Source organism: Astatotilapia calliptera, chromosome 10 (genome assembly GCF_900246225.1).
Source record: "Astatotilapia calliptera chromosome 10, fAstCal1.2, whole genome shotgun sequence".
Classification (NCBI taxonomy): Eukaryota; Metazoa; Chordata; class Actinopteri; order Cichliformes; family Cichlidae; genus Astatotilapia; species Astatotilapia calliptera.
In genome coordinates this window covers 17,126,920-17,150,192 of record NC_039311.1, presented here as the reverse complement: position 1 = coordinate 17,150,192, position 23,273 = coordinate 17,126,920, and the positions used below count along the sequence as shown (strand labels likewise).

General features: G+C 38.0%; 3 protein-coding genes across 7 annotated transcripts in view; all 3 read left to right on the top strand.

Annotated features, from left to right (window-relative positions):
- Positions 1 to 3,217: 3,217 nt before the first annotated feature.
- ccna1 (cyclin A1) lies at positions 3,218 to 12,701 on the top strand. Its single transcript, XM_026183299.1, has 9 exons — positions 3,218 to 3,620; positions 7,657 to 7,803; positions 10,364 to 10,583; positions 10,673 to 10,767; positions 10,915 to 11,141; positions 11,270 to 11,474; positions 11,584 to 11,697; positions 11,796 to 11,929; positions 12,065 to 12,701. The coding sequence occupies exons 1-9, from the start codon at positions 3,618 to 3,620 to the stop codon at positions 12,114 to 12,116; spliced, it is 1,197 nt and encodes a 398-aa protein (XP_026039084.1). The 5' UTR covers positions 3,218 to 3,617; the 3' UTR covers positions 12,117 to 12,701.
- A 904-nt stretch (positions 12,702 to 13,605) lies between these two features.
- On the top strand, positions 13,606 to 21,170 carry sparta (spartin a). Of its 5 annotated transcripts, none has more exons than XM_026183261.1 (8): positions 13,606 to 13,693; positions 14,051 to 14,882; positions 16,531 to 16,725; positions 17,431 to 17,587; positions 17,852 to 18,046; positions 18,149 to 18,310; positions 19,069 to 19,159; positions 20,172 to 21,170. In XM_026183261.1, exons 2-8 carry the CDS (start codon positions 14,082 to 14,084, stop codon positions 20,413 to 20,415), a joined length of 1,845 nt encoding a protein of 614 aa, XP_026039046.1. In that variant the 5' UTR covers positions 13,606 to 13,693; positions 14,051 to 14,081; the 3' UTR covers positions 20,416 to 21,170. The 5 variants fall into 5 exon arrangements, with proteins under 5 accessions (XP_026039046.1, XP_026039044.1, XP_026039045.1 ...); XM_026183259.1 differs by having other exon boundaries at positions 13,606 to 13,839; XM_026183260.1 differs by lacking the exon at positions 13,606 to 13,693 and adding an exon at positions 13,846 to 13,939.
- A 2-nt stretch (positions 21,171 to 21,172) lies between these two features.
- Positions 21,173 to 23,273, top strand: part of dclk1a (doublecortin-like kinase 1a) — a 56,945-nt gene continuing 54,844 nt past the window's right edge. The window contains exons 1-4 of the mRNA XM_026183253.1: positions 21,173 to 21,452; positions 21,551 to 21,633; positions 21,913 to 22,023; positions 22,411 to 22,451. Coding sequence (XP_026039038.1) covers positions 21,376 to 21,452; positions 21,551 to 21,633; positions 21,913 to 22,023; positions 22,411 to 22,451 — 312 coding nt within the window. The 5' untranslated portion in view covers positions 21,173 to 21,375. The remainder of the gene's footprint in view (positions 21,453 to 21,550; positions 21,634 to 21,912; positions 22,024 to 22,410; positions 22,452 to 23,273) is intronic.

The window sequence follows — 23,273 nt, the reverse complement described above, 5'->3', positions numbered from 1 at the left end:
TTTTGAACTTTTCTGTGCTCAGGATGGGAGACAGTCTCAGCTCTGGTCCCTCTCAGCACTGTAACACCTCTGGACCAAAGGCCTCCTAGAGATATGAAACTCGTCCTCAGCTTGGTGTCTCCTGGACTGTCCTGCTCAAACCCCCAGCACATCTGATGCATCCAAGCCTTTCACTGGCAATGCATCCCACTAATGAAATGGTACCAGCCCTATGCTATCTGTCACGGGCAATCTGCATCTGCTTAGGGAATGAACGGAAATGAGAATGAGAGATTAAGAAAACAGAGGAAGACGGACAGACTTTGTGTCCCATGAGCTGGTGCCTGTGCAGATATTGATTTTATTTTAACAGAAGAAAATAACCACATCAGGAAACCTTATCCCCCATGCCTACTGTATAAAATAGGCAAGGATATATTATCAGGTCTTTGGTAGAACAAAGTTCCAAAAGCATTTTTCCTGTTAGAAAGAAAATTACTGCTCTCCCTCGACGTAACATCCTCCTGTTTGTGTTTGTTTCTCCCACACACTGATTCAACAGATGACGGATGATTCAAATTTTAACGTATCAATTTACATTACATTACTTTGGAGGAAAAGAATACACAGCTGAGTTTAAAAATGACCAATAACAGTGGAAGAAAGATGCTCCTTCCTCTGCTGTGGCATGAAAACACTGTTTAAATCCAAATCATCAAACATGAATTTTAAATACATGAATATATTGTTATATGTGTGAGGAAAACATGTCTAAAAAGGGTCGTTTTGAGACACTGTGGACTCTGTTTAAAGGTGGAAGGTTTGGTAATGTGCCTGTAAAAAGGCACAGTCGGCTACAAGCGAAGGACCCTTACATCAAATACTAGTGTCAGAACATATTAAGAGCAATGATTGACTCGAGGCTAAAGAAGCATCCTTGTGACCGAAAGGCTAAAAGTGGGAATTTCTAAACTCAGCAGCAGCATGACTGCTTCCTAAATACCTCTATACCTGTAGTTCCTGCTGTGACTAAATAACACTAATAAAAACAACAACTCAAGATTATTCCACAAGGTCTGTTGCCAAAGAAAGACATAGACTTTGAGACACTTTGGAATTTTAATTAGCTGAACATTTCCTCGATTTGCATCACCTCCTTTCCCGAGTGGGCAAAAGTTCAGGGCTTTTTTGCTAAATTAAATTTAACAGGGTCACAGTGTCATATGCTTAGAATTTTATTCAAATCTTATTATTATTATTTCCTTGCACCATGACTGAAGAGAAAGCCTGCCACCTGATGGACTACACAAAATGTGCACTCATTTTTCTCAGGCCAAACACACACAGGCTTCAATAAAGATCATTCATTCTCTGTGAATCCACTGACTACACATTTTTGTGTTTATACTTATGTACATGGAAACTCCCTGTTCAGGGGCACATTACATAAAGGTATTTTTTAGCTTGTAGCAATTTATAGCTTCTTGGAATACATTTTAATGTTTGGATATGAATGTTTCCGCTTTGTTTTCTGCTTGTTTGTTTTTGTTTTTTTGGTGTAGTTATCTAATAATGGATCAGTTGTGACTCCGACAATGTGTCATCTTAAAAATGTAAAAGATATTATTTGCATTGCTGCTTGTCTTTGATCAGTGGCTGTTGATCAATGGTCATGACAATTTGCATATTAATGATCAAAGAACTGACCTCACAGCCCATTGTTCACCAGAGGTGCTAGTTTCAGTCATTGTGCAGAGGTATTGTTTATAGGTTTGGGGAAGCCTTCAAGAAACCTGAGTAAGGAAACATTTCTCCCACTGAAAACGCTACATCAAGATGAACAAAATCAACTTTCTGTGACTTCCTTACCTGCATGATTGAGCCTGCATCAAGACGTGGTGCTGAAGGTTCTACAAAAGTCTTTTAACATGATAACTTGTCTTCTACTTATGGATCTTTATTGACTACAGCTTAAAAGATGGCTCAGTGCCAGAAAATCAACCCATTTAAATGAACTCAGTCAATTCTGCCATGAAAGTTCAAATTTCACATTTCAAATTTTATTTGTCACATTCACAATCATACACAGTACGACATGCAGTGAAATGCTTGTTGCTCTGCAATGCCCGACCATAAAACTACAGGAAACATTTACAGGAAAACGGATATAAGAGTTGCATAATAGATAAAACAAAACAAAACATTGAAGTAAGCTTGTAAAGAATAATATGTAAAGAATAAATTAAGAATTTAACCTAAGAAGTAAAGTTTGAACTAAGAATGAAAGTTACATTTTAAAATAAAATGTGCAATAAACAAATTGAAGAAATTATAAAAAACTGTGCAAATAAACAGTGTGCAAAGTAACAGTTTACAGTGGAGTAAACAGGTTACTGAGGTATAGTAATGAGGTACATCATGTTATTATTATTAGAGTGCATGTGCATTGATGTGATGTATGAGAGAATCCAGTCCTACAGTCCTACATCTCCTTATGATGGCTTCTAAAAGCATCTGATTGAGAAATTGAAAGAAATCATCAAAATCCCACAAATTGCTATGACATCCATGTCCATGATGACTGAAAGTAAACTTCTGACCACACATGGTTGTGTAATCAGGCCTGTACAGCTTCAGGTGTTTCACCAAATGCTGCTTGATGGAGTCAGCAGATTTAAACAGTGACCCAGATAAATGTCATCTTTACTTTCTGCTGTCACATTGTTCCTCCATCCATTACCAGGTTTCCCATGTTTTAGCACGTGAGTGAGAGAAGACACAACGTTAATATTATTTATAATATAATATAATATTTATATTTATAGTTGTGAAAATAAAAGTAGGTAAATAGATTTTGTACTCAAAACTTTACAAAAGTTAGGGTTAATCAGTGTGTATATTTTTGTAACACCCACAACTTTATAGATGACGAATATGGTAAGAAAGTGAATTTAAAAATAATATTTAACATTATTCATAAAGCAGAAGAGGGAAAAAGGCCAAGTGAGATTCTCTGTCAAGCAGTTTTTTCAGCATGTTATAAAATGATAAAGTCCTCTACGATTCACAGAAATAATCTTTTCTTTTTCTTCTTTTCCCTTTTTTGGCAAAGACTATTTATATGTGGAGTATGGCGAAGAGTATTAATAACTTATACATGCAGGCAGCCTTCCTGTTCAATAATTCTCCTACAGCCCCTGCAGCACCTGTAGATTTAATAAAACACACTGACCGAACACAACTCATTTTTCTCGCCTCAGGGCATCAGTTAAGATTGATCCATAATATGTAGAGTCGAAGTTGTGAAGAGTTCAAATAAAACTAATCAATCACGGGAAAATATTGAGCGGATAAATCCAGTAACCCATGTGACGTTGACCGTCGGCGGTTGCGTTCTGCCACGTGATTGGACAGAGACTCAGGAGGAAATAGCTGATTTTCGAGGCAAACATCGCCGAAAGAAAGTAAAAAAAACCCCTGCTACACCCAGAAACCTGCTTCAAGTCACGCGAAGAGATCCAGAGGGCGCTGTTGGTACAGATTATTAACAACCAAGTCAGGGGCAGCTGTCGATTGTCCGACTTGGTCGGTGGTGGTGACGCTGAAACGCTAAACTGCTAACTGCACTGATCCTGATCATGGTGAGTTTACAGTTAGGAACAAATACACTAAAAAGTACATGTAACCATGAGCTGGCAGTGGTCTGTGATACATCGGGGTGATGCACTGTGTTTTCACAGTGCAACATCCTGTTTTCCTTGATTTTTTTCTGACTGATTCCTTCTGCTAATTTTTAGTAACCATGGCAATGTGAGACCATAATTGCACCGGGAATATTCATAGTGCCGTGCAGGTCCTGAGTCACCCCTGATTCCTGGATATTTTTCCTCCAATGATCCAGACTGTCTTGTATTTTTTAAGTGGTCTTGAGCAGTAGCTCTCCAGGCTTTCTAAAGAGCTTTCACAGTGTTTTTTTTCCCACCCATTTTCTGTCCGGTCCGAGTAATATTTTTGTTTTCTTCGGGTTTCTTTTATTTATTTGTTTGTTTGATAAGGCACTTAACACTGACACGAATGATTAAAGCTTAAAAATAATATATCAATGTTGCATCTACAACAACTTAGCAAATAAACAATTTTTAATATCATACTTAAAAAGGCCGACACAAAAACATCATAATTTATTCTAACTGCTTTTTTTGGCGAAGAATTTTCAGTCGAAAATTTTGAAATGTATCCTGCATTTGCATGTATGTTTGCACATTTCAATAAATCTGTCCTCCAAAAAACCTTCTTTTTTTTTAAATTTTTCTAAAATATAAAGAAAGGAAGGGTGGCTCAAGACTTTTCACACCACTGTAAATGATTCTTTATTTCATTTTTAGAAAATATGAAAACAATGCATACTAATCTTTCCTTACTGAAAGATTAAAAACATGCCTTTTTAAAAAATAGAATTACTGAAAAGACACTGTGTTCACACGCTTAGTGAATGGGAACTTTTATACTTTTTAACATCCTAATAGTGGATTATGCTTCTGAAGTCACAGAAAGTTGATTCTGTTCATCTGGGCATCGCATTTTCAGTGGGAGAAACTTTTCACCACTCATCCGAATGACTTCTTCAGCCTTAGCTGACTCCAGGTTTTCCCACCCTTCTAAACAGCGCATGCACTGACTAACGATGGGCTGTGAGTTCAGTTTTATGACTGTATACAGTTGTCATGACCACTAATCAATGACCATGAGTTAATGTAATTAGCGAACTGTGTCCTGATATATTTATATGGCTCAGTGGTATTTCAGAACAGGATAATAGACCCCTTCTTTCACTTCCTCCATATGCAAAGTAGACATTCTAGGTGAAACTGGGGAACTTATGGCACGCCCATGTTTATGCCATATTTGTCTACATAGTGTGTTGATGTTTGTGACACACAACTTCTGATTATTAGATCAAAAGTAGATCAAATTTCCTTTACTGCCTGATCTCATACTTTAAATTCAGATACATTTTGAAGAGTTTACTTATCTCAAAGTCTTTATTGGATCTGCTTTTCCTCTGATTTTTAGTACATTAATGGTAAAAACAAAACAAAACTGTCTCACCTGTTTGTTTAGCAGGTGACTCTATGATTTGTGAAGCTTGGAGACCCTTAACAGAGGATTTCATTTATAGATTTAGACTCGTAATTTTTCTGCAATCCGCGACTGAATCTCGGTTCCTGTGATCCGCCATCTTACTCACGCACTAGCTTTAGGCAGTCCTTGCCAAAGTGAGTAAAAATGACATCAAGATGTCATTTGTAAGAGTTACAAACCCATTCTCTCTCACTGTAGTATTGAAAAAGGACATGCTCAGGAATACACGGTGTAACACTTTTGCAAACAGTTTTTTTGTTGCTATGACCTCAGTTGGTGTAGATTTAAGATGACCTATGACTTTTCTCTCTTTTACCATTTTTTTTGTGTATTTTTACTTGCAGAGCTGAAAGATTCACTTTTCAACTTTTAGTTGTTTAACTCATTTAATACCAGCAGTTTTTAGTAATAGTAAACTGATCAATCCATGCATTTTTTTTTTCATGTAGCTTCACCGGTCCCTGCCTCTTGTATTTGATAGCTACAGTTGTGGTTAGAAGTTTACATTTACTTATCAATGACATGAATGCCCTGCTAATTTTGGGTTTTGCCATCTTCAACCAAACAGTTTCAGTAAAAGCAGTTTTAATTATAGTATACGCAGCACAACACTGAGCATCATCCCTGCCATACATGCTCCATCTCCTGTTTTTCTAAAAACAGGAGGTGGAGAGTGATTGGAGTCAAAATGAGCTGGAAATCTGTGACAAACTAGAATCAGTAGAGCTTTAAAAAGGGAACAGTACAAATTTTATATAGAAATTCCACCCATGATGCCAGCAGGGACACAAACAGTAACTATATTCTACACTGGAGAAACTAAAAGGACATTCAGCTGTGGTCAGAAGTTTGAATTGACTTTTCTCTAATCCACACAGGGTCACAATTATACATACGGGCTCAAATACATGCATTCACTTAAATCTTTTTATAAGTGGTCAAAAAGTTGTACAAAGTCTTGAAAAGGCCAAGGAGTGTTAACTCATTATTAGTGATTATGGTCGACTACAACTGTTATTTTCATTTGCCAGGACAAAAAAGATTTGTTTGACAGCACTCATTGGATTGACCAATGCTCAGAACAATAGGGACGTCTAAGAAACTCAGTGAAGATCTAAGAAGGAGAATCGTAGAGTTACAGAAGTTGGGAACGTCGCTAAACAATTTCTAGAAACCTGCAGATTCCAAGATCATCAATTCAAACTAGACTATATAAGTACAAGTTATTCAGATGTGCCTGAAGTCTGGAAGAAGACACAAACTTTCACCTTCGTGCTCATCTGAAATTTGAAAGTGCATACATGGATGACCCAAATTCCTGTTGGAGAAATGTTTTATGGCCAGAGGGGTTTAGGAACAACCCTTACATTGGGAGGGGGGTCTGATAAATTTGTTAAGCAATATAGGAATAAAAGCTTTAATCGTTACACTCCAGAGGCACGTCATCTCATCAGAAAATGTTGATCATGACTCAAAGAGGGAAGGACACTCTTGGCAGGGTTTACCTTCTGGGCCAGAGAAGACAGACGGTTTGAGAAAGCAGTAAAGGAAACCAAAGCCCCCATCTGTGAACGACCATCGTTCAAAACGGGTGTTGGCTAACGACTCGAGCTTATCCACGTAATCATAGACAAAGATTAAGCTATTTGGCCTCAATGACAAGTAAATGTAGTAAGGAATAATGATATGTAATTCATCAACTTCACATCAAAACAACAGTTAGATGGCTGAAGCTTGGACACAGTCGGGTGTGAACTGTGATCCCAAACACAAAACTGGTTTTGTAATGGATAAAGCAGGCTAAAATTAAGCTTCTGGAATGGCCTTCCCAAAGCCCTGACCTCAACACGACTGATAATCTGTGACACATGTCCACCCTAGTTTAAATATGAACCCTGCCAATTCTGTCAAGAAGAGATCTACCCAGAATTATGCCAGAAACTCGTTGATGGCTACCAAAAGCATGTGGTTGAGCCACAACATGCTAAGAGACATTTAACCAAAGAGAAACTTATACCATAGGGTTAGTGGGGTGTGTATGTATATTTTAAAGCCTGTGTGTGTACTTTTGAGCCTGTGGGAATTATAGAAAGCTATTAAAGATGCTGTACAAATATTGCACCCTGTTAAAAGAGCAGTTGAAAGTGATAATTAAAAGCCCAAAGTGACCATGACTTTGATGCACATGATGAATGCGTATAAACTTCTGACTAAAACTGTAGTTGATCTCCCTTATATGATATTTTCTATGTGATAGTTTTATTAAAAAAACAAACAACTTCATCCACTTTAGCGCTGCGAAACCTGTAATGTGTTTTCCAACATTTCTCTAACTTAAAATCAGTCACTTGCAATCCTGTTTGGCTGCTATACTGCTTTAAAGCATTTTTACTCTGAAAGTAAAGTCTTCATACTTGCTTGCTGTGTTTGCCAATGTATACAGGAAATTGACAGAGACCTGATAATCATTATAATCTTTCTGGATAAAAAAAAGCATATTTTTTACTTGTTCTTTTCCAATGTCTTTGTTTAAAGATGAACTTTAGCAAAAGTCAACGCAGTCGAGCCAGCAAAGAAAATATGGCACCCTCAGCCAGAGTAGATACACTGCAGAGGTCCAAACAGCGGACGGTGCTCGGAGTCTTGTCAGAAAATGAACTGCGAGGTCGATCCCTCAGCCAGGTAGGTGACAGAGAAAAAACACTCCCCACCGCTGTTAACGTGACAATCATGTTAGCTTGTCTATGTTGGTTCTCAGTCATCTAGGACAAAGTAAATGTTTCAGCTTTCATTTAAGAGGCTTCTTCATTTGATATTCAACCTCTAATGGAGATTGTGCCATTGGATGTCATCCCGAAGGTCACTGAGCTACTATTGTCACATGAGCCAGGTACAGCAAATTTATTACACCATAAAAACAAGAAAAATTAAATATTTTAGAAATACCTCAAAACCTTTTTAAAACTAGCAATTACTGTATTTACCAACATACTGGTCTTGTCTGAGAAGCCAGAAATTAATCAAGCATAAGATTTAACATCTAAAATGGATTTTTCTGTTCAGGAATGCAAGTAAATAATTTTAGTTTGGCTTCGTAATCACATCATTTTCCTGCTTTTTTGTAAAACAGTAAAATTGAAAATGAACTGTTCACCAAAATAACAGTAATAATTATATTTTATACTTAAAATTGTCATTCTGATTAAAGAGCTTATGCGTATTGGTAGATTAATATTACAGAAACCAAGGTTGTTAAATCTAAACTGAAAATTAAAACTAGACACAAAAAACTAAAAAGCAGACCTTTGGAAAAAAGTTAAATTACTTTGTGAACTTGGAAAACTAAATAAAATAAATAATAATAAATAGTGTTTTTTTTTTTTATCAGAAATTGCCTCATGAGGCTTTGATAGTTGTGTTTATTGAGACTGTGGATGACTGTGTCAACTGCTTTCAAAAGGTAATGGGTCGTTATTGTAATGTATTTACTGATGTCCTTAAATCTTGTCTCTGGTATGTGCCCACCATAATAAAGTGAATTACTAACAACTAACAACTAAAACTAAGACTGAAACATTTGACTTGAAGCAAAAGGTTAAAATGAAATAAAAATAAAAATTAAGACTAGAAATGAATTAGAAAAGTGTTTTTGGTTATTATCAATACTGCTGATTTAGGGTGGATGAGTAATAAACCTTACACTAGGAGTTGGTCGGATAAATTTGTTAAGCACTGCATGAATAAAAGCTTTGATCAGTGCCAGTGCAACACAAGACTCCACTAGATTGATCAAAGGAGAAAGGAAACTCTCGCTAATGTTCACAATGTCTGGACTGAGAAAACAGACGGTTTGAGAAAGGTGTAAAGGAGGCCTTAGTCTTTGGCGCCAAAGAAAAACGATTACAGGTCACCAGAGAACTTCAATCTATACATCTAAAACCACAAACCAGGCGAGAAATTTGGGTGTAGTGATGGATGCAGACCTAAACTTAGAAAAACACATTAAGACAATAACAAAGTCAGCTTACTATCACCTCAAGAATATATCAAGGATAAAAGATCTGATGTCTCAACAGGACCTGGAAAAACTAGTCCATGCATTCATCTTTAGTAGGCTTGATTACTGTAACAGCATCTTTACAGGTCTACCTAAAAAATCAGTCAGACAACTACAGCTCATTCAGAACTCTGCTGCTCGAGTCCTCACTAAGACCAAAAAAGTGGACCACATCAGTCCAGCTCTGAGGTCCTTACACTGGCTGCCTGTCCGTCAGAGGATAGACTTTAAAGTTCTGATGCTGGCCTATAAAGCTCTGAATGGTTTAGGACCAAAATACATCAATGACCTCCTGACCCAGTATGAACCTTCCAGATCCCTCAGGTCATCTGGATCCGGTCTTTTATCAGTTCCCAGAGTCAGAACCAGACACGGAGAAGCTGCATTCAGCTTTTATGCTCCTTATATCTGGAACAAACTCCCAGAAAGCCTCAGATCAGCTGAAACACTCAGTTTATTTAAATCCAGGTTGAAGACTCACCTGTTCTCAGCTGCATTTGAATAAAGCACCAAATCCACACTTTAAGCTTAAATTTCAAAACTTACATTTAACTACTGATTTTATCTACTGTTCTGATTTTATCTGTTTTGATTTTATATACTGTTTTGTTTGTTTGTTTGTTTGTTTGTTTGTTAATTAGTTAGTTAGTTTATTTGCTTGTTTTAATCAATTTTAAATCATGCTTTTTATTTGTTCTTGTTTCTAATGTCTCTGTAAAGCACTTTGAATCACCTTGTTGTTGAATTGTGCTATACAAATAAACTTGCCTTGCCTTGCCTTGCCTTTGTCCACTGTGAACGACCATCGTTGAAAACGGGTGGTGGTTGACGACTTGGGAAGCTTTCTCAGGAGTTTCAGCTGCCAATCAAGTTGCCTCAGATAATTTTAACAAATCAAACGATGATGAATGGGACAATGGTAGATAGAGGCTTCACCCTTTGTCCCCATTCTCAGTAATGATCAACGCCCCTTTTTCATACCTTCACTCATGTGTCGACCCAATAGTAGGTCAGCGACTCTCAGGACCAAGTCCCACTGGGGGTTTATATATCTGGAAGTTCTCTCCTCTGTTATTTCAAAACTGAACAAGACTCGTGGAGGAGAAGGGAAACATCACGCAAGAAATCCAGCTCTCTTCTTTTTAAGGAACCAAGGCCATCATGTTGGGTTATTATCATTTTCAGGGTGGCCAGTTTTCCAGACACAGCTCAACCTCAGAAAGCTCTCAACTCAACTGTCTGGGCTGCCCTTCCAGCTCCAGCTTTGATGTGTACGTGGAAGAGGCTTGCGAAGTTGTCCTTGCGGCTTCTGGCGAAGAAGTTGTCGGACACCGTAATTACCAAGATGAGGAAACCAATGCCCTGCACAATGAAGATATGGTAATCATGCTGGAGCTGAGTTCAAGTGAGTATGACAGATTAAAAAAGAATCTACCAAGAAAACTTGTTGTTTTTTCCTCTTTCCTTAATGCTCATTACTTTTTACTTTTATAGGTCCATGCCAGGATGCTTCTACGCCTTCTGAATCTGAGGAGGTTTTTTGTGTGGAGTATGCCAGAGATATTCACCAGCACTTGAGGAATAATGAGGTTTGAATTTTTTTTGTTTGTATGTTTGGTTATTTTTATTTATTTATTTGCCCAGTGACCTCCATAATTTCTTTCAACCTTATTGCAATGTAATTGTGACTTGTTGTTCTTTAGTTCACTATATAATGTTTTGGCTTCTGATTGCAGATTGCATTCAGGCCAAGGCCAAAGTATTTAGAAAGACACCCAGAGATCACGGATGATATGCGCGTCGTTCTGGTGGACTGGATGGCTGAGGTGGCGCAGGAATTCCAACTTCAAGCTGAAACTCTTCATCTTGCTATCAATTACTTGGACCGATTTCTCTCCCTCATCGGAAATGTGAAACGAGGCAAGCTGCAGCTGGTTGGCACGGCTGCCTTGGTGATTGCTGCGTAAGTCACTGTTTGTTTCTAATGATCAATGCTTTTTTTTCCCTTTTCTTTTTTGCTAATAGTCTGTGCTAATAGTCAACCTTACATATAACATGCCATCTGATCTGCTACTTTTTTTTTTTTTTTAGAAAATATGAGGAGAAGTCACCTCCTAAACTCGACCAATTTGTGACCATCACAGACAACACCTACACTAAGAAACAGCTGCTTCGGATGGAGCAAGCATTTCTAAGTGTGCTGGGCTTCAACTTGGCGGCACCCACCATAAACTCGTTCCTTCACCTTTTCATGGCCATCCAGTCTGTCTGTGCCAACACCAAAAACCTGGCCCTGGTGAGTAAATTGAACCATTTAACAATAGTCAGGCCAAATGCCTTTAAGGAATATGGATATGATTTTCTATTTTTATTTATTGTATTTTTTTTTAATTTCTGCTTTCTAGTATGTGGCGGAGTTAAGCCTGCTGGAAATGGATCCATTTCTACAGTACAGCCCATCTATGGTTGCTGCTGCAGCCTACTGCCTAGCTTCCTACACCATAAATACGTCTTTATGGGTAAGTTTAATATTTTATTTGGTTAATCTAATTTTATTGAAATTTCTTAAGAAATTAGGAAAAAAATGTGACTTTTAACCTGTGTTTTTCTGCTTTAGCCCGATTCTTTAGTGGCTTTTAGCGGATACACGATGGCTGACATTTCTCCCTGCCTGACTCACCTGTACAAGCTATACGCCAGCGCAGAGAGTCGCCCACTACAGGGCATCAGAGAAAAGTACAAAAATTCAAAGTAAGGAATGGTTTATGTATTTTAAAATTCAAACCACTTTAAAAACAACTATGATAAGATGAAAGCCTGTCATGTGCAGTTTTGCATGTCTTATTTTCTGTCTTTCCTTATGATGTTTTCTGTCTCCGTTTACAGGTACTGTGGCGTTTCATGGATCACTCCCCCTGCTTTTTTGTTTTTCCCGTGACTCACTGCTACACCCATCTGACACAATGAAATGAAGAACAAAACAAGCAAGCAAAGTGGCATTTGCTGCCAAGACTATTCATATAAGCCGATCTGGACTTTTTTTTTTTTAAATTTATGCAGATGAAAATAACCTGTCCAGATGATCCAGATATCTGCAATAATAAGCCATGTCTGATATTTTTCGAGTTGTTTTGCATGAAAATGTCTGTTTTCTGGTAAGATGCCGTAGAAGTGGTTACCTCAGAAGGTTTCCTGCATCACACACTATTGTCTTTTCATGCAGAATATTTGCTTTTTACATTTGTATATATTTGCAGTGTGTGCTTTTTAAACTTTTATTAACTTTTTTTTTCTACAGCACTTGTACATGTGCAATACATACTTGCAAACACAAACCGCAAGATTTATGTTAACACAGAAAATGATTTGCATTAAAACAAACCGCCTTTTAAGCCTGAACTAAGGCACCATTCTGCGCAGTTAATGTAAAAGTGAACTAAAAGCTACTTTTTATATGTACATGGTGGCAATGGAAAAAGTTTTGGAAGGTAGTATTTAGTGGTAGTTTACTAGAATTATGTATTATGACTGATTGAAAAATGTTTTTAGATAGTATGAACTTTTCAATAAAAGTTCATAGTTTCACAAGAGTTTTTGTCACTGTGTTTTATTTCTTCTTCTGAATGAAATTCTTAATGCATTTAAATTGCAATGTTTAAATATTGTTGTAGCATCCAGTCGAACTGAGAAGGCCAGAACTGATGGTTGTTGAATGACCTTTATTATTCCTTGCCGTGTATCAGACAACGAACCAACGTAAGAGCTAGACAAACAAATAAAACAATTAACATATTATTCATGTAACAGCATCTTAACCGCTCATTACGCTGGTCTAACCGTTTTCTATTAAACTATATAATACATATTATGCATTTCAGATTGCTCAAATTAAATCATATACATTACAAACCTTGTTCCCCTGTCGACTGTAGCTAGAACCATTCGTTTTTGTACAATTTAACTATATTCTTCTCTCCCTTTTCTCCGTTAGCATTAGTTTTCCGTTTTCTTCCGTCTCTTTTGCACATCAAGTTGTTTACCGTTACATCATTCACTTCCGGTCACATAGAAAGTTACCAAAATAAAAGCACAAATGTCATATTACGTGAATATGAGATAGCTTTACATATTCGCCGTTACAATTGTGCATTAAATTGTAAATTAAATATCACACCGGGATTTTCGGCGTTTTTAATTTGTCATCTTTAAAATGACATCTTTAATTTTTAAAGGTATAATTAAAGGATGTATAAAAGTCCGTGATTTGGGGGTCTAAACGGCTTTATCGTCATCATCATTCAGACGGGACTGACATATGTTTCGTAGATTTTAGACTGGCAAGGCATCTACAACAGTTAAAAGACGGACAATCGGCTTTGAAAGGACTGGCCGGAAGGGGTTTTTTTTTTCTCGCGCCTATCCCGGTTACTTTGATGCGCGAGGCTGGTGGAGCGCGAGAAGACGCCGCAGAGTTAAGAGAAAACTGATATGAGGAGGGGATTTTCAAACCTAAATGTCAGTAGAACACTTGAAGATTCAAATAACGACTCTTTGAAGCATTTTCTTTTTTTTTGGCAGTAATTGAAGTTCAGTTTCCTAGTAGTCTCCCAGTGATGTGTGGGAAAGCTTTAGAAAGCTCGCACGCAGGTCTTGTTGTTCAGGTAAAACCTGCCGTTTAACCTCTCTGCTGGCAACAGCTGCCAATAACAGTTACATTGCTGAGATTTTTCTCACGTAACTCATAAACGCTGCTGTCACAGAGTACGTAAGATCTGAATTAGTGCCACTGACTACATTTTCTTTCTAGAACAGGTACTATACACTATACACACACAGAAGAGAGCTAACAAGCTTTCATTATCTCCTCTCTAGTTTTCTTGCGCCCTTTCCTCAGTGGTAGGCAATGGGTGAACCTGCTGAATTACTGCTCATCAGGGACCAGTATGAGCTGGCGTTTCATTCTTTGAGTCGTGGACTGGCTGCTGAAGAGGCAGAGAAAAGAGCCGAGGCCCTCGAGTATTACAGGAAGGGTCGGCTGCACCTCACTCAGGGACTGGAGGTTCCCACTGGAGGGCAGCGGCAGCAGGGAGCGAACTGGGACACAGCCCGGCGGCTTCAACAGAAGATGAGGGATACTTTAAAGACAATTGAGAACCACCTTTCTGACCTGGAAACATCTCAGCTTACTATAACAGCAAACCAGAGAGACCAGCTGTTGAAGGATCTTTCTGTTCCCCAACTTTATCCAGACCTGGCACCTAACGGCCAGCCTCCCCAAAACTCTGTCCACCATCTCTACCCCACCATACCTGCTACCACCCACAACATTGTCCCAACCCCCAACACAGTCCCTGTCAGTCCTGCGACCCCTCCTGCTCCAGACACACTCCCTGCAGTGGTTTCAAAAACTATAGCCATGGCCAGTCCAGCAGAGCAGCCTCCAGCATACACACCACAGCCCACAGATGGGCACCGTATCCTGGCTTATGCTCCTGTTGAAGGTGGCTTTTGTCCAGGAAGACAGACTGCAGCAGTAGCAGGAGAAAATGGAACTGAACTGCTGTGCATCCCTTCCGGGGTGCAGCTGTTTTTTGTGGCACCAAACGGGCAAGTCAGCTCACTCTCCTCTCCAGGCTACCTTCGCATCATTGTGGTGAACAGTCAGCAGGATTCCCCTGCTGAAAAACCTGCAGTGTTTTTACATGTAAGTATATTTATTGTTAAGTGTATGTTAACCTGTGAGAGTGTGTATTTTAGAAAAGCATTTTTATTTTGGGCGTGTGTCCTGAAGAGCAAGCAGGTGTGACCCCAGGGGAATTGTTTCTTCTGTTTGAGAAGCCTTTCATAACTCTGAGTCAAAGAAATGTTCCTCTTACAAATGATGACGTGTTTTTGACACATTCCTTAACCACTTAAAACACAAGAGAAGTTCCCTACAATAATAAATACACCTTTTAAATGTATTTTTTTATGTACAAGTCGAACAAGACAGTGTGGGACTCATGTTTCATATTATAATTTATGCTATATGCAAGGTTTACGTAATTTATACTTACTTTTTATAGTAATGTAGTGTGAGAAAATTAAAAGGTGCCACTTTTATTAGTAAATTATGGTATTATAAAGTCTTAAGTTTTTTTGTAGACTGCAATTTATGGATATGTTTAGTTCAACAATAAGTATGTGTGTCTACAAAATGTTGGAACTGAATGCTAAAAAGGCAGTGTTGTTAACTGATTTCTTACACCTTTTTTTTTTTTTAGCAACAAATGGTGGATTAGATGTATTTCTTTTCTGAAAAAAGGCCTTTAACATTTTTTAAAAAAAATATTAAAATAGTTACATATTAAGTTTTAATCATGCCACCAATTGATAGATTGCCCAAATGCTTCACCCTCAGCTTGCAATCCCATCATTGTTGTTACACTGAAACAGCAATGTTGCAGATGAAATTGGTTGCTGAAGTACAAATGCTTATTATTTATTAGACTCTTAAATGAATAACAGTCTAGTTTTCATTTAACAGAAAACTAGACTGTTTCATTTGAGACTTATTATAGCTTGTTCATCTATAGAGCAGATATTCGTTGCTTAATCTTTCCTGTGCAACAGTGTGATTTTATCTACTTTATATCCATTCATATCCTTTTTACTTTGTGCTTTCTGGCAACCTTCTGTGTGATGGCTTTTGTATTGAGTTTATATAAAATACCAATCTATTCTGGCACCTTTACAAAGCCTGTATTATGCTGTGCTGTAAACTGCACTGCAACCCATGACTCTTGTTTCCCACCCGACCAGGCTGGTAGGCTGCTCCTGTATTCTGTCCTTGCTTTGTTTTGGGCCAAGACAATGGTCCCATTAACAGATGACTCTGCGCTTCTGTTGTATTGCTGTTCAGTGTCCTGTGCCCTCACAGGGGTCATGTTATCAGCCGGCATACCAGTGGTACGATGCAGCAAGTGTCTGTATTTTGCCTCAGTTGAGAAGTGACATTAATCCTGAATCCTTAAATCCTACAACGTGTCTATAAACAGACTAGAGGAAATTGTAAATACTTGGAAATGAGAGTACAGTTTTATGCTCAAAAGAGAAAAAGAAAGCACAAATCCTTGGGAAACCCTTCAAACCAAATCTTATAATATCTTCCAGTGAAGTTATTTGATGAAATAAATTGCATATGGGACATATTCCCCCTCATGGAAACAAACACTCAGCAGATGTTGTCATTTCTCACTCTCTGTGTCATATTAAAGATTTCAGGTTTCTGTTATAAACAGCAGATGTGGATCTAATTTCAAGGACTCTTAACATTCATCACCTACATATTTTAATGTCATTGTGTTTTCCAGGTATGCGATTGGATGTACCCACTGACAAAAGACACCCCAGTGCTGCTGGCTAACTCCGGGATCTTTATGTTCCCTGACTCCTTGGCAGAAATGCCAGGGTGCTATGCGGGTATAGTGTTGTCTTCTGAACTGCCTCCTGCAGACCTGCAGACTTTTCAGGACCTCCTGTCACAGCTTGCTGAATTCAGGATCCAGGTCAGCTTTTACTTCCTTTAGGAAACAAATGCAAGGGTGTGTATGTGTTGGAGCGGAGCTTTGGTGCAATTTTTATAGGATGTTTCTCCTGGTTTGGAAACAGAAAGACCTTGTAGGTAGTAGCTCCTGATGGCGCCTTGGAAATTTTATACATACATATACTGTCAATTTGCTAACTAGTACAGGGAAGATGAAGCTTTTTGAGGTCTGCTATTTATTTGTGCCCAAAAATGATCATTGGGTATGTGAGGGTGTAATGATTTTATCTCTCCATTTTTACCTGTCTTATTGTCTCTATCACAAAGGTTAGCTGTAAAACTACCCAAAACTGTCAAACTGAATTAAAAGCCTTGTGAAACTCTACATTCAAAGCAGTTTGTTATATTGTGTCCATGCATTTAAACAAGCCCTGATTTAATAACTGGAAACGATGCAAAACAAACTCAGTGTCTTAGTGAGTTGTCTTAGTAAAAGCATTAATTGAACCTTTTTGTGGAAACTGAAAACTCATGTTGTGGCTGGTTTAAGTTGTTACACTAGATATACTAGAAACACATTTTTCTTTGACACTTCTTTGACACAGGAGGAATGAAGTGGTTATGTCATGTTGTAGGTAAAAAAATATGCCAACTCTGTTTGGGCGTACTTTTTTTCTTTTTTTTTTTAAAGCAACCCACCCACTGTTTTTGTCCCTTGACTTAACAGGGTCCAGAGGGCACAGAGTCAGAGGTAGTCAACTTGAGTACGAAAGTCCCCCTTAATCCCACAAAAGAGCAAGTAGAACCGACTACATCAGCAGGAGAGCAGGAAAAACTACCACTTCCTGGATGGAGTGAGAAGATGGGTCAAGGAATCTTGACAGGTGAGTTTATAAGCAAGAGTCCTAATGAAGGGGAAAAAAATAAATTGTATATATCCCTTCAAAGTGTTGTATTGAATGCTTATACATTAGACATCCCTCTGTATAAAAAAATGCCCACTAGTGGGTGTTGTTTATCTTTGTAATGCCCTTCAGTGCTTCAAAGAAAATGTTGTTGAAATAGCTTTCATATAGTTTTATTAGAAATTTTTTAAATGACAGTTTCTTTGCTGTTGTACATTCACTATCTCAAATATATCTCCATAGGAGCGCTTCGGTTGAGTGATTCACTGATAAAAGGAGCAGAAGCTACTGGTAGGGCCATTCACAAAGGAGCAGCCAAGATTCGAGACCAACTCACACCTGAAGAGACTCCTTCAGAGGTCAGCCCCAGTACCACCAAACGTCTGGAGATGGCCAGAAAGGCCACTGGGGGTGCTGTTCGAGTCAGCCAGTTCTTGGGTGAGCACTACTTTGAAATAATCCAAGACATCATGTTTTTAAGTCATGGAATCTCTGAACTCTACTTCCAAAATAATAATGATTACCTTTCTGTATCTTTAGTGAATGGTGTAGGCACAGTGGCAGAAAAACTGGCAGAAAAGATGGCACCTCATGTGAAGAAACATGGTGCAAAACTGGTTCCAGAAGCTTTGAAGAAGAAAGAAGACGGCCAAGCTTCCAAAATGGATGGAGCCAAGTTTGTAGCGGTCAGCACTGTGCATGGTATGTACAAGACTTCAGGATGTTCACAACAAGGTTACAGTGCAGTAAAAAAAAAAGTACTGAAATGAGTGGACTTGTTTCACATTTACCAAAAAAAAACCATCCTGATGATTCTCAAGACTTTTGGAAAAATATTCTGTGAATTGATGAGACAATTTTTTGGAGGGTTTGAATCCTCTTGTCTGCCATAAAGCTAACATAGCATTAGTAAAAAGAAGATCATACTATTAGTCAAACATGGTGGTGGTAGTGTGATGGTCTGGAGACTGGTTTGATGCTTCAGGACCTGGAGAACTTGATGGAAATCAATTATGCTCTGTATTAGAAAATCTTGAAGGAGAATATCAGGCCATCAGTTCACATCCTGAAGCAGAACTGTGTTTGAGTTATGCAGCAGGACAGTGACCTGAAACTCACCAGCAAGTCCACGTCTGAATGATTAAAACCCCCCAAATAAATGTCTTGAAGTGCCATAGTGAAAGTCTGAACTTAAAGCTAACAGAACCAGTTATTAGGTTTAGAGGGCATTTACTTATCTTTGTCCAATATTAAAATTTGATTGATGATCTGAAACAACACCTGCGTGACAAATATGCAAAAACTCAAGGAGAGGGCAGATGTTTTTTCAAGACACTAAATGTTAATCAGTTAAAAAATTGTGCATAGACTGATACAATTCTCATATCATCACTAGCACTAACTATCACATTAAAGTTCTAAAGTATAAGGTTTCTAAAATCGGTGATATTTTGAACTAGGTTTGGCTACCATTTGGTCCAGTCTGGAGACTGGAGCAAAACTTGTTGGGAAAAGTGTGGCAGCAGAGACGGTCTCAACTGTCACTTACAAGTAAGTTCATATATTTTAATTAATTCATGCTTTAGTATCATGAGTGGATTAATGTTATCTTTTGTTTCCATCTTGTTTCTGAACCTGTTTGGTCATTTTAAACATCAGTACCAAGCTGGATCAGAAACCAGTCTGATTCTTACCTACTTTGCCTCTTTCTTCTTGGGATGGTGGTGCTCTGACCTGCTTTTCACACCTATTTCTTTTCAGATTTAGGGGCTTAGAGAATCTTTTAAACTTGTCCAGAAACATATGACTGCACAGCGGACTAAAGGAAAAGGCTTGTAAACTAACACGTGTACCTGCTCAACCCTTTCATGCACACAGCAGTAAACTGTCAACAAGATAAATACAACAACATAACGCGGAACTAACTTAATCAAAATGGCATTTCTTAGTCATACATGTCAGACACAGAAAGTATGTGTTTTGGTTTCTGTTTTGACTCTTTGTAATTTAAAACCTTGCCTAAACAGGATACGTAACAGATTGGGTGTTTCCTTTGCTCTAGCCCCATAAATGCAACACTGCTTTTATGCTTCGTGTCTAATTCCCTCTGTGTGTTATTCAAAGAACAGTAATGGCTTTGAAAACATAGGTGACCTACACTCAGTGATATGTCTGAACACCTTCTGTGTAGACAAATACATCCCTGGAGTTGGTGCTACTGGGCTAATGTTCTGTTTGAGCTGTGGCTTCTGTGTAGACACAATATAAATATCAGGTGTCTTTCTGGGTCTGTCCATGTTACTGTTACATGTCAGCTTGTGCTGGGTGGTGATGCTTATGCTCTTCATACTATTTATCTGTAGATATTTTCCATAGTTTGTTGTTAATAAACAGCTATAAATAATGATATGACTGTGTTTTCCTAATTCTTTTGTCTTTTTTATGTGAATGACTGTAGTAAACAAACTTGCCCCAGATTTCAATTCACATGCTCATTAAATTTTCTTCCATCACACAACTCTACCACCATTTCTGTAACCTCACCACATTAATTGTGGTGAAGGTACGGCAACAATGCAGGCGAAGCCACAGACACTGGTCTCCAGTCGGTGATCAACATTGGCGTGACTGCAAACAACATCGATAATGTAGGCATCAAAGCCTTTTTCAAGAAGGCCGGCAAATGCACGGCCAAGGAATTGGCCGCAAAATCAAATGAAGAGAAAAAGTTGCAGAAGGAAGTACAAGAGGATGAGGCTGAGGCAAAAGATGTACAGAAGAACAAGGAAGAAGAGAAGAAAAAATAGATTTCCAGTGCATCTTAATGCCTTCCTGCATGTTTTATCTTTGATAGGGATCTTATGAAAAATAGACCTTTCAGTTCTTTGCTATATTTTGTCATGTCCATGTGAACATACTAGAATTAATTTAACACTGAATGGAGTTTTGCTTCTAATTTTAAGTTATTTAAGTCTGTGTTTCATTTATATACAGATATTAAGATATTCATGTTATATGTACAGATAGTCTTCAGCCTTGAATGTATGTATTCTTTTACTAATGTGATTAAACGTTTTTAGGCGCATTTAAGCAAGAGATGAATTTATAAAATGTCTGTCAGGAAAACAGAAAAGCAACAAACCAAAAACTCCTGCGCCCTTGTCGACGTTTCCTGATAAGCTGTGCCAAAAAAAAAAAGGTCGTCTGCCAAAAACTGCACGTATTTAAACTATGAATAACTTGTTGGTCTATAATATGTGAAACATATGTCACATGTATCCCTCGTGGAGGATATCAAGTCATCTTGAGCCACAAACAACATTCGTGTAACAAGGTAGAAGCGTCTGTTTTTGGCAGTGACTTCTATATATCCTTAATTTTTCCAGTTATAAAAATCTGGTTGATATTAAAAACGTGTTTTTAAGAGTAATCTGGCCAAGAGGATAGCAGATATTGCAACAAATATAACAATAGTTCTGTAAACATACTTTAAGTGGACAAAATGGACCGGGTTGGTTATAATGTAAGTACAATAGAGGGAGTTATAAAGATACTTAAAAAAACATCTAATTTTATGATTTGATATATAACCCCTTTGTAAACCCTGTTCACGGAGGTCTCTCTACCAAGATACGTAAAGATATTCCACATAAAAAACACAAAAAACACTGGATATCATTTTTTGGCACGCGATCACTTTTTGGCACAACACCGGAAACGGCGGTTTCCGTAGAAACCCAAACAAAGCTTAGATTTTTTTCAGAAACATGGCTAAAGCTAGCGAGGACTGTAAATACGCGTTGGCACGGCTGCAGGTAGAACTGGAAAAGGAGAGGGGGATGAAGTAAGTCTGAAATAACAACAGAAAGACCTTTTTTGTTTGTTTAAATAAATGTTAACTTACACACTGCAAGAATAGTATAATTTAGTTCTTGGTCGTAGAGAAATGCTTGAAGAGTCAGTGTCTGATCTGCGGAGTACCACGAGTGAACTCCAAGAAAGACTGCACAGTGTTGATGGGGAAGGTAAGCAAAATTAAAGTGACTGGTAGAATTGGTTGGTCAATTGGTTGACTAAATATCCGTGCTAAAGAGCGCTTGAACAGGTGTAATAAACTGTCTAGTGAGTGTATGTGTTTAAATGTATGTTAGCTTGAGTACTGTTTACCACATGATATTACATTAGGACCTCCAGAAAAAAAAAAATAAAGGTCAGACATGGTTCTCTTTTTGTTGTCGGTAATGTCTTCAGTCCTCAAAAGGACTATATTATGATGGTTTTCTATGTTTCTGCTGATGTATCAGGAAATGAGTGGAGGACAAGGTATGAGACACAGGTAGAGCTAAATGGGCAGCTGGAACGGCAGATCTCACTCATCCGTGAGAGACTGGAAGACATAAGAGGAAACCCTGTGGGTAAGTTCTCAGGCTTTCAAAAAACTTTACTGTGAAAGCACATTCATTATGTTGCAGTTTTTTCACAAGTGTTTGTAAGTAACAACACTATACCTCTGTGTATAGTGTGGTTATCTTTCTCCAGATCAAGAGTAGTGTCATCTGCAAAAACTCTTTTAAATATATGAGCTCAACTTTTCCAATACATGAAGCATTTGTGATGATGATGTTGCTCGTGTAAAATAGGCAACTTGGGAGGAAAATATTTATTTTTCAAATAAACTCTCTTTTTCCATTTAGTGCAATAAATAAGACAAGATGGAATACTTCCACCCATCTCGAGAAGTTTTTTTTTTCAGTATTATGCATACACACATAATACTCAAATGCTCTTGCTTTTTTTTGCAGACCGACTGGCTTCTATTCGGTCGTATGAGGACATGCCAGTGGTGAGCGCAAATGTTCATTTTCCACTGAGGGTTTGTCTTTATCAGTTTTGTTAAATTTGATATTTTTTTTCCAAGGACAGTTTGACAAAGCGAGAGGGAGCTGCAAGTGTAAGACAGAAGCACGCGCCACAAGATAGAGCCAGAGATGCAGAATCGGTTAAAGAGAGTGGACAGCACAGGCAGAACTGTTTGGCCAGCTGCTCTCTATTCTCCTGCTGATGCAGGATGAATAAGCCAGAGTTTAATCACAGCGCTGTAATCACAGGATTACAAACCATGGGAGAGTAATACACACTAATTACAATACTTTAAGGCACACCAAAGGTTGCACAATACAGTCTAAATATGTGTGTATTTCTTAGAGCAGTGCTAACAGATGCTTATTAGTGTAACCAAGGAAACAATATTGCATACTGGAAGTCTTTAGACAAACTGAGCATGACAGTATGAGAGAGTGAGCATGTGAGAGGAATGTTATCACGATACTGTTAATATGGAGGTAAATGAAAGTGTTCTGGTAAAGTAAGCAATACAAGAGCATGCTACTATGTCTAAAGCTCTAAAGAATGAGGCTAAGAATATTTCTGATTAGTGATCTCAGTGCCTCAAATGCATCCTCTTAGTGGCATACAACTCTAACACAATTAATGATTAGGAAGAAAAAAAATGTGATCTAACCAAGCAGAAAAGAACACTTGGCTGATCCGAAGACATCAGACTGATATTCAGAGAGTGGTACTCATAGATTTCAAGTATTGCAACCTTAAAACACTCTCCTCTCAGGTGCACAATGAAAAGAAGCAGACTGTTCCAAACCTAGAA